General features: G+C 36.2%; 1 protein-coding gene across 2 annotated transcripts in view; it reads left to right on the top strand.

Annotated features, from left to right (window-relative positions):
• The window catches only part of SEPTIN7 (septin 7), a 60252-nt gene that overhangs the window by 35051 nt on the left and 12520 nt on the right, over window positions 1-12681 (top strand). For both annotated transcript variants that reach the window (XM_050307684.1, XM_050307678.1), the window contains exons 3-7: window positions 4931-5031; window positions 5649-5783; window positions 8742-8859; window positions 10593-10685; window positions 11869-11965. In XM_050307684.1, the coding sequence (XP_050163641.1) occupies window positions 4931-5031; window positions 5649-5783; window positions 8742-8859; window positions 10593-10685; window positions 11869-11965 (544 nt within the window). The remainder of the gene's footprint in view (window positions 1-4930; window positions 5032-5648; window positions 5784-8741; window positions 8860-10592; window positions 10686-11868; window positions 11966-12681) is intronic.

Below are 12681 nucleotides of genomic sequence, written 5' to 3'. Positions count from 1 at the left end.
ATCAAATAACTGTACTCCAATGCTGTGATCCACTGAACTTAACTGTTTTTTGGGACCTCAGGGATTTTTTTTCACCTGGGGTTTTGGGTAAGACTTTTTTTAATCCAGTCTCAGAACACAGAATAATTACCGCAATACCAGGAAGAAGTTAGTTATACTCGTATTAAGAAGTTTAAATGGTATTGCTTGTCAGTTAGCTCAACATCAAAGCTTGAACACTATTGCAAAATGCATTCATTGCAGAATATAATTTTTTTCATTTGGAGGAAAGCTTTTGAACATCCTGAGTTCTATTAACAGTATATTAATACTTTCTAAGCTTTGGTCATGTCTATTAGGCTATTTTATCAGTTTAATGTAAAACCATAGTACTGCGACAAAATGGACTTAAAACCTTGTTAACAGGGGCATCAGACCATTATTTGAACTAGGAAGGTTGAATTTATGTACCTAGTTCAAAGAGATATTAAGTAGGATGGAAGAGGTGTGCAAACAGTTAAGCTCTGGTGTAATATACTTCTTACTGAAATAATCAGTGACTGTTGGAATACTAAGTAGAAGGGTGACTTTTTTATTGGAAGAGAAATGTAGTGGGATGTCATTACTGATGATTACACATTGATTTAGTAGAAGCAAAAGAAAACAACCAAGACGTCTTTCAAAGTAACTCACTCCCATCGTAGTTAAAGGTGCACCAGTGTTAAAAAAAAAAAAAAATTCTGTGTGCAGTTTCTGGAATTTGACTTAAGTACTTTCATATGTTAGGTGGCATGTTATGTTAGATGATCTGTTCATTCTGACCTTCAGAGGGGAGTTGATTTTTATTAATTTACTGGTTGAATAAAAAAACCCCATCCTTTTTAGGAAACTTCACTTAATTTTTTTTATTTTGTGGCACTGGAGAGGGATATAGAAAAGGGCTTGAAGAGGGACCAGGTTGAAAAGCCATTGCATTTTTTCATAGTTCCACTGTGTGGTCTATAGCTTGAGGGTGGCTGAGAGCTAGCCAAAACTATTTTCAGTAGTGAACTGGGGTCTAATATAACTTAGAAAGTAATATGATTGGAATGAAATACACTTAAAGACCATCTTCCCCTTTAGAAACTACTGGTTACTTTATCTATTAAGTATTTTTTTTTTAGTATACTTGCAGTGCAGCATTGCTATACTTTCAGTTATTTAGGATGAATGAAAAATCATTAGGTGTAGCATTTTATAAGGAAACTGAAATTTATTTCAGGGTTAGTGTGTAAGTGGGGACAAAATTATTTCCCCTACAACCTTGAAAACTGTGTGTACGTGCTAGTAACTATGTGTATGATGTGGAGGTGTTTCCAGTCAAATATTAAATCAAAGAGTAAACAGTTGGAGCTGCTGTTTGGATCCACTGGATTTGTGCTCTTTGCCAGAGAAAACCTTTTTCAAGTTGAGGATTGAAACGATTTTTTAGAGTATAGATGAGACAGGCCACCAGAGCATCCTCAAATCTTCATTGTAACAATCAACTGCTCTTATATGGTGGGAATAACTTATTGACCAGGAATTTTATAAGAAGCTCTCTCATTAAGAAAAACGAGCTGTGGTTTGTGCTGAAAATCCATTGCAGTTTGAAGTTGTTTTCTGAGGCAGGTCCTTCATATTAATTTCATGGAAACCACAGAAAAACAGTTAAAAGTGAGTGATTAGAAGTCAGATGAATTCAAAGGAAACTTACTCAGAAATGAAGGGGTATGAAATATGTTTTCTCTGATCATTATTTGACTGTCTTAAGTGGGGTATGCTAAAAAGCAGTTGAGCTCTAACAAACAGGTCATGAATGCTGTGTAGTAACTGCCAAGGAGACCCGTGTGACCCAGTTGCCTGGAGTGCATGGGAAAATGGTTGTTTGGAGGAGACTTTTCTGAAAAAGTTTTAAATTCCAAGACTTGAACTAATGTTTTCCATGAATCCCTTGGGAATACTTGTAAATCAGATGATAGGATGCAGTTGGATACTTAACTGTGAATGACACTAGTATACAGTGATTTTTTGGATCTTTTCCAGATGTTGCTGCTGCCTCTGCCTTTGACCATATATGGACATGTTCATTTGGGTTAGAAAAATGCAACTTTGCAGAGGCTTTATGGCAGGTTCTTCATCTACTGTTTCCTACCAGCAGAATTTACCATTTAAAATATATGGTTGATTTGGTCTGATTGTCCACAGCACCAGCACAGGACGTTTAATTTGATCAGCTCATGCTTCTTGTTCTGTAGGTTTTTTACAACCCTGCTCTGATAGTAAGATACCTATATGAACTTATGAAAAGTAAGAAAAAATGTCAATCCTCGCCACCCAGTGAGGTATTAGCACTGCCTGCAGAGATTCAGTTACTGCAGGCCATTTGTCAGAAGGTGGTTTCACAAATTCAGCCACACTTACACAGAATCAGGGAAAATATTTGGTGTGAAATTTCTGAGGATTTCTTGACCTTTGTTTTAGTTTTTTTATAAACATATGTTCAAGATAATATTTTATTAATTGCTTGTTTTGTAAAAGCATTGCATCATGAGTGCATAATAATTTAATGGTTCTTGCTGGGAATTTTTGTGCTGGAGAATAAAGTTTGATACCTTGTAGTGCTTGGCAAGAATACATCTCTTAAAATTATCATCTCTAGTATTTTGCAAGTATTTTGGGTTTCTTATACTTTCAGAGAGCTGGGTGATAGGAGGGCTATGTGGTTACTATATACAAGATAGCAAAAAGAATGCAAGGAATCAGAAGTTAATCTCCTGTGTGCTAAAGCTTGTGAGTAGTAAACTCTTGGCTGAGTTGACTGCGGCTGGGGATTACTGTCTTGAGTTCTGGCATTGATTGTGTACAATAAAATTTCTCTACAGGACTCTTAAGGAGGGGGGGAAATACACTCACCATGATTAAAACACAAGTTTCTAAAGCACTGCACGTATTCCTGGGTTCTCATGGCTTTGAACTGGATGCTTTTAGAAGGATAAGAGTTGTGAAAGAGTAACTTGGTGGTGTCTTGGGCTGCTTGTGTGTGTTTGTTTTGTGGGGTTTTTTTTTGTTTGTGTGGTTTTTGTTTTTGGGGTTTTTTTGGGTTTTTTTTTTTTTTTTTTTTCAATTTCTGGGGTTTTTTACACCTTCCAACCTGTAATAAGGCCTGTTCAGGTAGTAGCTTGAATTGGGTGGGCTTCAAGTCCAGCCCAACCTGGATTCTTCTGTGCTAGCATTCTGGAAGCCCAGTGCTGGGGACTCATTTTTACTGATTTTTTTTCCTATCTTTCTGTTATGTGAGGAACCAGCTCATGATGATTGGTTGCTGTAGGCAGCCACAGTGTAGCTGAGTCAGGTTTTTGAGAACTAGCAGTGAAAGGGATTGATCTGACTTGAGTAGGATCCCTACAGATGAGTAGATAAAAGTAGCATCCTTCATACTCAGAGGTTAAATATGAAGCCTTCTTTGCAGTTACTGTTTTCTGTGTTTGTGTGTATTCTCTTCTGAATTAGACTCAGTGTTTTGCTTGGGCAAGAGGGATTTAGTTTGACTTTCTGCAGGGTGTCACTGTATCTTGTGGATTTACATTGCATCACATAAGCAGCGATTGCAGAGTGTTTGCAATAATATGCAGGTGTGGCTGTGAGTCTGTTTCACTTATATAACAACGAGGGATGTGCAAGAGCTTAAGCAGCATTGATAAGATCTCTCTCAAATCATGAACTGGCCAAGTTATCAAGATAGGATTTATTATCCAAGTTGCCGCTCTCTCTGAAAGTTTCATAGTGGATATTCTTGCAGGTGTTCATCCAGTTAAATAGAATTTTGTTTTCTCTTCCCCATTAGAGTTTGGGGTACTTAAGAAATGTTAAACAATGAGCACCAAGGTGGCATCACTGTGTGCCAACTTGTGTGGCTCTGGATAGATGGCTCACAGTTGATTTCATGAATCCATATGTAGAAAACAGTGTCACAAGTGATTTAATAGAAATTACTTAATATCAGGGAAAAAACAATGGTTAAATGTGTGAGCAATTGAAAAGAAGCCAACATACTAATGTGAGTTTGTCATTTCTTACTGCTGTGCACCGCTGACTAATACAATAGTGATACAGCACTTTCTCAGGCAGATACATCTGACACTGGCATTATCAATAATTACTGAGATATTAGTAGGAAGGGGGTAGCAGTCCATGTGCTGTTTAACCTACATTTTCTCTGTCATGACATGCTTAATCTGTTTGATGACATGTTTATTGCAAGATGACTGAGCTGTGCTGCAGATGGGTGGTCACAACTGGAGGCATGAGTTCCCACACCCAGATCTTGCATCAGCCTTGTGCTGATGCAGTTGCCTTCTGAGCCAGGTTTCCATCAGTGACCTGGGCTCACAGGAACCCAGTCCATTATGGTCACATGAGGTCTAGCTCAGCAGATTGCAGCTAGATTGTATTACTTTCCAATATCAATCTGTTTGTAACAGGAAACCATCACTTTAAATTATTCCATTCCCAAGCATTATGCTAGCTGAAGAATAGATGTATTCTTAAAAATACATTAACAGGACTGGAAATGTAGTGTCTAAGGTGCTTGGTGGGAGGATCAGTTTTGAAAATGTCGTTTTCTTACAAGTGACTGAAGTTGGCAATTTCATCACATTTAATGCCTGGCTAAGGTTTTTCCTGTTTAATCAGGAATTAAGATATTTAGATATCCTACATACTTAAAGGGTTCATTGACTTTATTTAAATAATGACCTTTTTCTTTAAAAAAAAATATTGGGATTTTATAAGCAAAACACAGACATAGTATGCCTCTGAAGCAGAAGAGTCAATTCTTTGCCAGACTTCTTATTTATTGAATGCTTATCCCAGTGTTTCAGATGGGTGACTAAATTGCTCAAAATTTAATCTTACCTTATTCATTTTACAGGTTGAACAGTCAAAAGTTTTAATCAAAGAGGGTGGTGTTCAGTTACTACTCACAATAGTTGACACACCAGGATTTGGAGATGCTGTGGATAATAGTAATTGGTAAGAAATTCTTTGTATGTTCTCTCATGGTAATTCTGAATTGCATTTTGTGTGTGTGTGAGATATAATACCTTGTGACATATTTTTAAATGCAGGCTTCTACATTCAGTTAAAATATTAACACTTTTAAACTTTCAGTTAGCTGAAAACTTTTAACTACTGTAATTCCAAGTACCTTTATAACTTGACTGAAATACTGTCAGCTTTTCCCTTTAAACTGACTGGTGCATTTGGCTCTTTACCCACACATGCAGTGTGCAGAACTGACTTCTGTGTTGTCACAAGATGTGATCAGTGAAGCGTATTCCTTTGGCTGCTGTTCTTAAGTATTCAGTTTGATGCTGTTACAATGAAGGGGATTGTGTTTGAAAGGATTTTTCAGTGAACTCACACTTTGCATCTTCAGAGCTTTGTAACTCAGTTTTGTGTTGAGGAGCTGGTGTCTTAAAGTGCAGTATTGAAGTATCCTAATTTAAAAAAAAATCAAAACAACAACAAGCCAACCCACGGGGAAATTGTGAACATCTACTTCTTAGCCAAGATGGGTTTTGTTTATTTGTTTGTTTGTTTACATAAATAATGTAACTTACAGGTTTTTATTCATGTAACCTCTGCAGCTGGCAGCCAGTTATCGACTACATTGACAGTAAGTTTGAGGACTACCTGAATGCAGAATCTCGAGTGAACAGACGTCAGATGCCAGATAATAGAGTGCAGTGTTGTTTATACTTCATTGCTCCTTCAGGACATGGGTTTGTATTAGTGTATTTTATGTTTTCTTTCTGTCTCTTACCTCAGATAAATATACAAATTTGTCAGTCCTAGTTATGTAAAGTTCCAAATAGGATTTTCTTAATGGTCTGCAAATCATGCATATTTTCAAATATAACCTTGCTTTGGCTTGTCAAACATGAGCAAGCCAAACACCAGAAAACATGATTACACATTAATTACACAGCAAGAAAAATAGAATTTTAACAGTTAAAAATACATAGGTGTTCACAAGTGCCAGGTCTGTTTGTGATCTATATGTCTTTTGATCACATTAGAAGGAGAAACTGATTCACAGTTCAAGCAACAGGATTTTTCCTTTCTGTTCTTCCTGCCTCCCTTTGACTTGAATGATAAATTGAAGATGGGAAATTTCATGGATCCTTGTAAGCATACTTTAATTCACCTGGCGCATAATATTTTGTCTAGTGACAATTCCAGTTTAGGCATTCTGATTTCTTTCAATTATTGTGTTATCTTTCACCCTTGCTTAGTTTTTAACTTGATCAGACTTCTATCTAGTGGTAGAGGGGGAGAACTGCATTTCTAGGGTATATTAGATACTGATTGACTATATCTGAAATTAGTTGCTTAGCATTTTATCATGGCATTATAACTGATTAAATTAGTCAGAGACTCTTAAGTTATATCTTCAAAACTAGAAGAAGAGGATAAGTAGCCTATTCTATTGTATAGGTCAAAAGTAGTAAAACTTACTGAAGGAAATGATGAAGGAATTTTGAAGTATAGTCCTCAGGCAGTAAAAAATGCTAACTATTATACTTAGCTTCTCTAGCTAGCATTGGTATAGGTCTAATAATTTTGAACTGGACAGAGACTTCCAAATTTGAAAAGAAATGTTGGAGGGTGGAGTTTTTCTTATTTAGACTTGCCTTTATTAAATATTTTGCTGTTGTTCAGCATGCATGTTTGTAATGTCAGTTTTGCTCAACATGCACATCAATTTTAAATGTAGTTTAAATAAAGGGATGATGATCCTTTCCTTCCTCAATAATTTTTGAGCTAGCTTTCAGATTCTTCAAAAAATTCTCATACCCCCACACTCCCCCCTTTATCCATTAGAAGTTTCTAAAGTGGCAGGTACAAATTGTTCTTAAGGAAAAAGAAAAGCAATGTTTCCTATAAACTAAGTTTTGATCACTAAATTTGTGAGGCTAAAAGCTGTAAAAGCATGTTCCTTGCACAGGTATTTCATGTTATTCTTGGGGGAGAAAAGTGTGAAGTTGTGCTAGGTTTGCAGAGTGTTTTTCAATTACTGAAATAAATGCTTAGAATTGTCATCTAAGTGAGAAAATTAATAGACAAAATCGGTGCTGCTGTTAGCATTCATTTCCTCTTTTAAGATATTCCCCTCTCTGAAAGGACATAGGTCACTTCCTACCTGGTTTTTGTGGTCATGCAGTCTTTGTTCCTGTTTCCTGTGCAGACAGCAGCACGTTTAACCTGTCAAGCAGTGTCCACTTCATTCTTAATGCATGACTGTATTTGCACCAAATTAAAGCATTTGTAGGTGAACTTACTTCTGCTCATCCTTATGACTTACTGCATTTGTAAAAACCCTCTTGTTATAATTTAGAAATTTAAAAAATGGCAGATTAAGTCCTTCCATTTAATGCATCCCAGTGTTTTTAGCTGATATCCCCATAAACATCTGAACTGATGAGTTAAGTTTGTGCCAGAGCAGGAGGAGAGAGGTGAGGGGAAGGGGGAGCATTCCAGGTAAGTGAATGGGGTGATAATGAATTGCACCATCTTTCTGCAGTTCTGGAATCTTCATGTAAAGCCTTCCTGCTCAGTCTCCACTGTCAGCTCAGGTCCTTAAAGTGAGCACTTCTCTTTTGAAAAAATCTGCTTTGGCAGCTGCCCTTCAACCTGGGTGTTGCTCCCCATGGTAGCTTTTTCCAACTCAGAAGATTCTGTGACTTTTTTTTTTTTTTTAAGAAAGTAGTGGGAAAGCATCTGAAGGTGAATGGATAAGCAAAAAAAGCACTCATAATCTAGACATGCCATTAACGTTACCTGTTTATTAATGGACACATGTTGAGAACTTGGGAAATTAAGTGGCAGGTTGAAAATGTTAAAATGAAGTTTTTTCTTCATTTTTATATGGTTTGGAGAAGCAGCTATATTTGCGTACCAAATGAATATTCCTAATGCTAATTTATTTTATATGAGAAATAATCTTGTTAAATCCTTTAAGTGAATCCTTTAAGTCTGACTAAACTTGCTATAATTCTGAAGTATTAATGCATCAAAAACTCTCTGGCTTTACTTCAGCAAGCAGGAAATATTGACCACTTTGATTCACACTGATGGTGAGCACACCATCACACACCTACTCAATACCCATGTGGTGGTTGTTTCAATTTTTGTGTCATTGTCATCCACCTTAATAATTGTCTTTTTTTTTTTAAATAGCGATTTAGAGATGAGATATTTCTATTTCATCTATACACAGGCCACAGAAGTTATGGTCTTCAGCAATCTAAGGTCTTAAAAAAAAAAACAAAAATCTCCCAGCCCACTCTCAAAAGGAAACACACAAATAAACATGACTTTCAGAGCATAATTCGCAGCTGTAAACTCTTATCAGTCAGGCTTTAAATGGGATTGTCTTCTGGCTGATGACATGAACTTTGCTACCTTCATAGGAGAGGTCTTATTGCTTGCTTAAAGGAGTGTAATTTCAGGTAGCAGAAGTCTCATGACTACTAGTAATATTAACATATGACTTATTCCTCTGGTATGATACAATTTGGGGGATTTCCTCTAGTAGTTGCAGGTAGCCTTTTGACATTCATTGAGCCGTCTGTCACTCATAAATCAGTGTTTCAAGAATAGTTGTCAGGACAAACCTCATCATTTGTACATTCTTTTTTAATTAATATAAATTGCAAAGCTCTGATGCTGTTTTTCAGACTTAAGCCTTTGGATATAGAGTTTATGAAGCGCCTGCATGAAAAAGTGAATATCATTCCACTTATTGCCAAAGCAGACACACTTACACCTGAGGAATGCCAACAGTTTAAAAAACAGGTGAGTTGAAAAATTAATATTTACAACATAGGAAAATTTATTAAGTTGATCCCTATGGAAATGGTGAGATGTAACCTACATGAAAAGTTTAAACCCTGAAGCAATGACTTGAGACAGCAAAGCTAAGTAATTTATATCTTCTGATTTAATTATAATTCTTGGTGAAATAATCTTGTTTTTGTCCTCAGGGCAAGAGGTTTCAAGTGCAGTATGTTCCTTGGCAAGTGAAGTAATTCACTGCTGAGATAAAAATCAGTAAGAAAGGAAAGGAGCTTTCAAGAGTTAGGCACCTAACAGAAATTGTGTGTTTAAAGAAAAAAAAAAAGGTATTTAAGAGTATCAGAGTATTATTGGTTGCATTGTGGTATTCACTTTCGTGCTGATGCACTGTATTAAAGAGACCTCAGGTATTAGATGAGAATCAGTATACCTGCTCAGTCCTGGGCTGTGGTAATGCATTTTAAAGATGGTGAGATAGTTGTAACATTGATACAACTGATGTAGTGCCTTTGTTTTTGTAGAATATATTTGGCATCAGTGTCTGCAAGTGGCCTGTGTTTTATCTTCAGCTATGTGATCAGAGTAGAAGTAGATTTCAGCTTTTTAGTATTGTATGAAGAGGATGAGGAGGACCCAGAATGGGACAAGACAAGATAGGAAGTTTTGTTTTATTGAACTCTGTCCAGTCCTAGTTTAGAACACAGGTTCTGGAACAAGATGTCATTAAGAAGTGTTGTGTGCAAAACTCTTGATTTAAGACTAGAAATATTCTGCATTCTACCATTTTTTCCTTTCATTTTGTCCTCTGATTTTTGAATATGTAAGCAGCTTTATCATAAGTTGAGGTTAAATAGAGGAGACTTTCCCAAATCAAACTTTGAAAGTAAGTGCTTGCATGAATTGGAAACTTACATTCTTATAAGACTGCAAACTCATGAACCAGAAATATTCCCCAGGGCTTTGCAGTGCAGCTGTCAACTAAATGGTCTAATGGTTTTCCGTTCTAAAATTCTGGAAAACTAATCATCTTGTTTTTAAAAATACCCTTCAGACAAATGAAGCACCAAAACAGTACAGTCACTTTTTTCATGATGCTGTCGGTGTTTCTTAAATTTTCATTAATGCTTGCAAATGTTTTTCAACACAACTAACTGCTAGAGTCAGTCCATCAGTCACAAGCTCTGTTAAAATAGGCAGGTGATCCTGCTTCAAGCAACTATACCCAGGTGTGTTAGAAACAGGAAAGAATAGGAGTGACAGCAGTAGCAATTGTGGGAACTCAAAGGGATGAAATGTGCCTGCAGCTATCTATTCAAATTCTTTATATTTTGAAGGGACACAATTGCGAGACTAGTCTGAAGACTTAAGTTGTGTTTTATTAAGTTTTGCACATTCAGGTAGAATTTCCATTAGGGTAAATCTGTTGTTTGTCCCATCATAGAAAACTGGTGTTAATTTTTGCTGTCTTGTATTGGTGGATAATATTCTGTTAGCTGTGAGGCACTGACTCTGATCCTGTCTTCTCCTGGCTCAAGAAGAAGTGGTCATACTAATTATCCCTTGGGGTCACTTAGTGGTCTTAAACATGTGCAAGTTTTTTGATGTACATTAGTCATCCTAATATACAAGGATCTTCCATATCAAACATAAGGAGGGAGAATCAGATTGCAGCAATAAATATTGAGTTACTGCAAAGTACGAATTTCTCAAACGGATGACACTTTTCTTTTTAGATAATGAAAGAAATCCAAGAACACAAAATTAAAATATATGAATTTCCGGAAACAGATGATGAAGAAGAAAATAAGATTGTTAAAAAGATAAAGGTAAATTAATTTTCTTTTCAAAACTGCTTGTGGAGGGGCAATGGCAGGTTGAGTGTGAAAAGCATTCTGTTATTAATGAAGAGCTCACCACTATGTGTAAGAGATGGAAATCAAATGCAAAGCTGTCCTAAGTGTCACTGTTCCTCAGCAGGGACACTATTAAGTCATCTATCTAAGTCCTTTGGCTAAAATTCAGAATGAGAGCTCATTTAATGAGCTCTAAAAGGTCACTTTTTTAATTTCATGCCTATCTGGCTTCTATCCACCTACCACATGTTTTTTGGTTCTGAGCTTTGAAGGAGGCCAGGGTTGTCTTTCATACAGAGGTGTGCAGTGGCATAGAGTATGTGCATTACAGCTAATAGCTGTCTGGCTGATTGATACACTGAAACCTTAATGGAGATGAATGACTAAAGAAAATCAAAAGGACTGTCAGGCTGTTGAAAGGCTTTTTCTTAGTTTACTCATGTTTTTGGTTTGTTCTTTTATGTCAGAGTCCATGTTGTATATGTTTCTTGAGCCTTGCTTCTGTTTGTTCAGTAGCTTTAACAGCCTGCAAGAGTTTTTAAGTTTTTTTGTTACTGTGGGAATCACCTAGGATAGATAAACACAAATATCACAAATGGAAGATGTCCTGGGACTAAGCCTAGAGGAGAAGAGCAGAATAAAAGCAAAGACAAAAGTCTGAAATACTTAGCTTTGTACTCTGTTCCTTTCAGCCACTTGAAGCTGCTCTTGGCTCCTTTGTTGCTTGATACACTGGAGGCATTCTCGGTTCAGCTGAAAACAAGAACTTGAAGTAGTTCTTTGCCAAACCTTTGAAAACTGGATATAAGATCCAGCCAAAGTAACAGTCCTTGTAGCCAGTGGGAATATGAATTGGTAAATAATTAACTGTGCGATTAAGTAAATAGGAAATGGTTTGCCTGTTGCTTAGCTTACTGAGTAACGTTAATGTCTGTTTCTTAACTAGATTTACAGAATACAACAGTATAAGGAATTTAGAAGGGTGTGTGTGTATATACAAGTCATTAAACTAGGCAGAGGTCAGTAAACATCACTGTTCTTGCACTTGGGGTTAGCTGCACAGCAGTGGTATAACACAGAGCTAACTTATGTCAAGTTTACACATGGTCATGCTTTCAGTATCTTTTGGCAGTAAAAGTCGTACTTTATCTTGTAGGACCGTTTACCTCTTGCTGTGGTAGGTAGTAATACGATCATTGAAGTCAATGGCAAGAGAGTTAGAGGAAGGCAGTACCCATGGGGTGTTGCAGAAGGTAAGGCTTTCTTGTGATTTTTTTTTTTTTAATCCATTTAAAACTTATTAGCCGTTAGTCTATATTTGAAATGTTTGAAATGCTTAATTTGAATGTTATTTGGTCTGCAAATTTACTGAATATACCACTTTGTTATTCTGATAATACTGGAACAAAGTAAAGGTTTCAGCAACATGTAACTTTGCAAGCAGATACCTGTTGAAGCCTCAGTGAGAAGTTGTAAAACCTGTAGAGACTTATGGCAGGTAATTATATGACATAAATTACAGCTGTTTTCTAGCTTTGTCACGTTAATTTTTTTAATATAAAATCTATGTTTTCCTTAGATTTTTCTTTGTAGAGGATACACATTATAAATATTAATTTGACCAGCTCCTTTATCATAAGTTCAGTTTAAAGCTTCTGGAAGAATTTGTTTTTTTCCCAAAACATCTGAGTCTTAATTGCTGGTCCCTGGTAATGAATAGAATACTTTTTTTTTTAAAATTTTTTTTAAATTTATTTTTTAAATTTATTTAGAACTTACTTTCTACTACAATAGAGACTTGAAGATAACTGCATGTTCTTCTGGCAACCATTTCTTGTGTTTTAATGCAATTCACATATTTCTAAGGGCAAGACTTGCACCATGCTCTGCAGTGAAACAATCACTATTAAACTGTTTCTCTATGATCACTGAATTTTTTTCCTTGGGGTGTGCATGTATTGAATAAAGA

The sequence above is a fragment of the Myiozetetes cayanensis genome, unplaced genomic scaffold (assembly GCF_022539395.1).
Source record: "Myiozetetes cayanensis isolate MyiCay16 unplaced genomic scaffold, myiCay2020 scf1, whole genome shotgun sequence".
In the NCBI taxonomy this organism is placed as follows: domain Eukaryota; kingdom Metazoa; phylum Chordata; class Aves; order Passeriformes; family Tyrannidae; genus Myiozetetes; species Myiozetetes cayanensis.
Note: the sequence above shows the minus strand (reverse complement) of the source record. Positions and strands in the feature narration are given on the sequence as shown.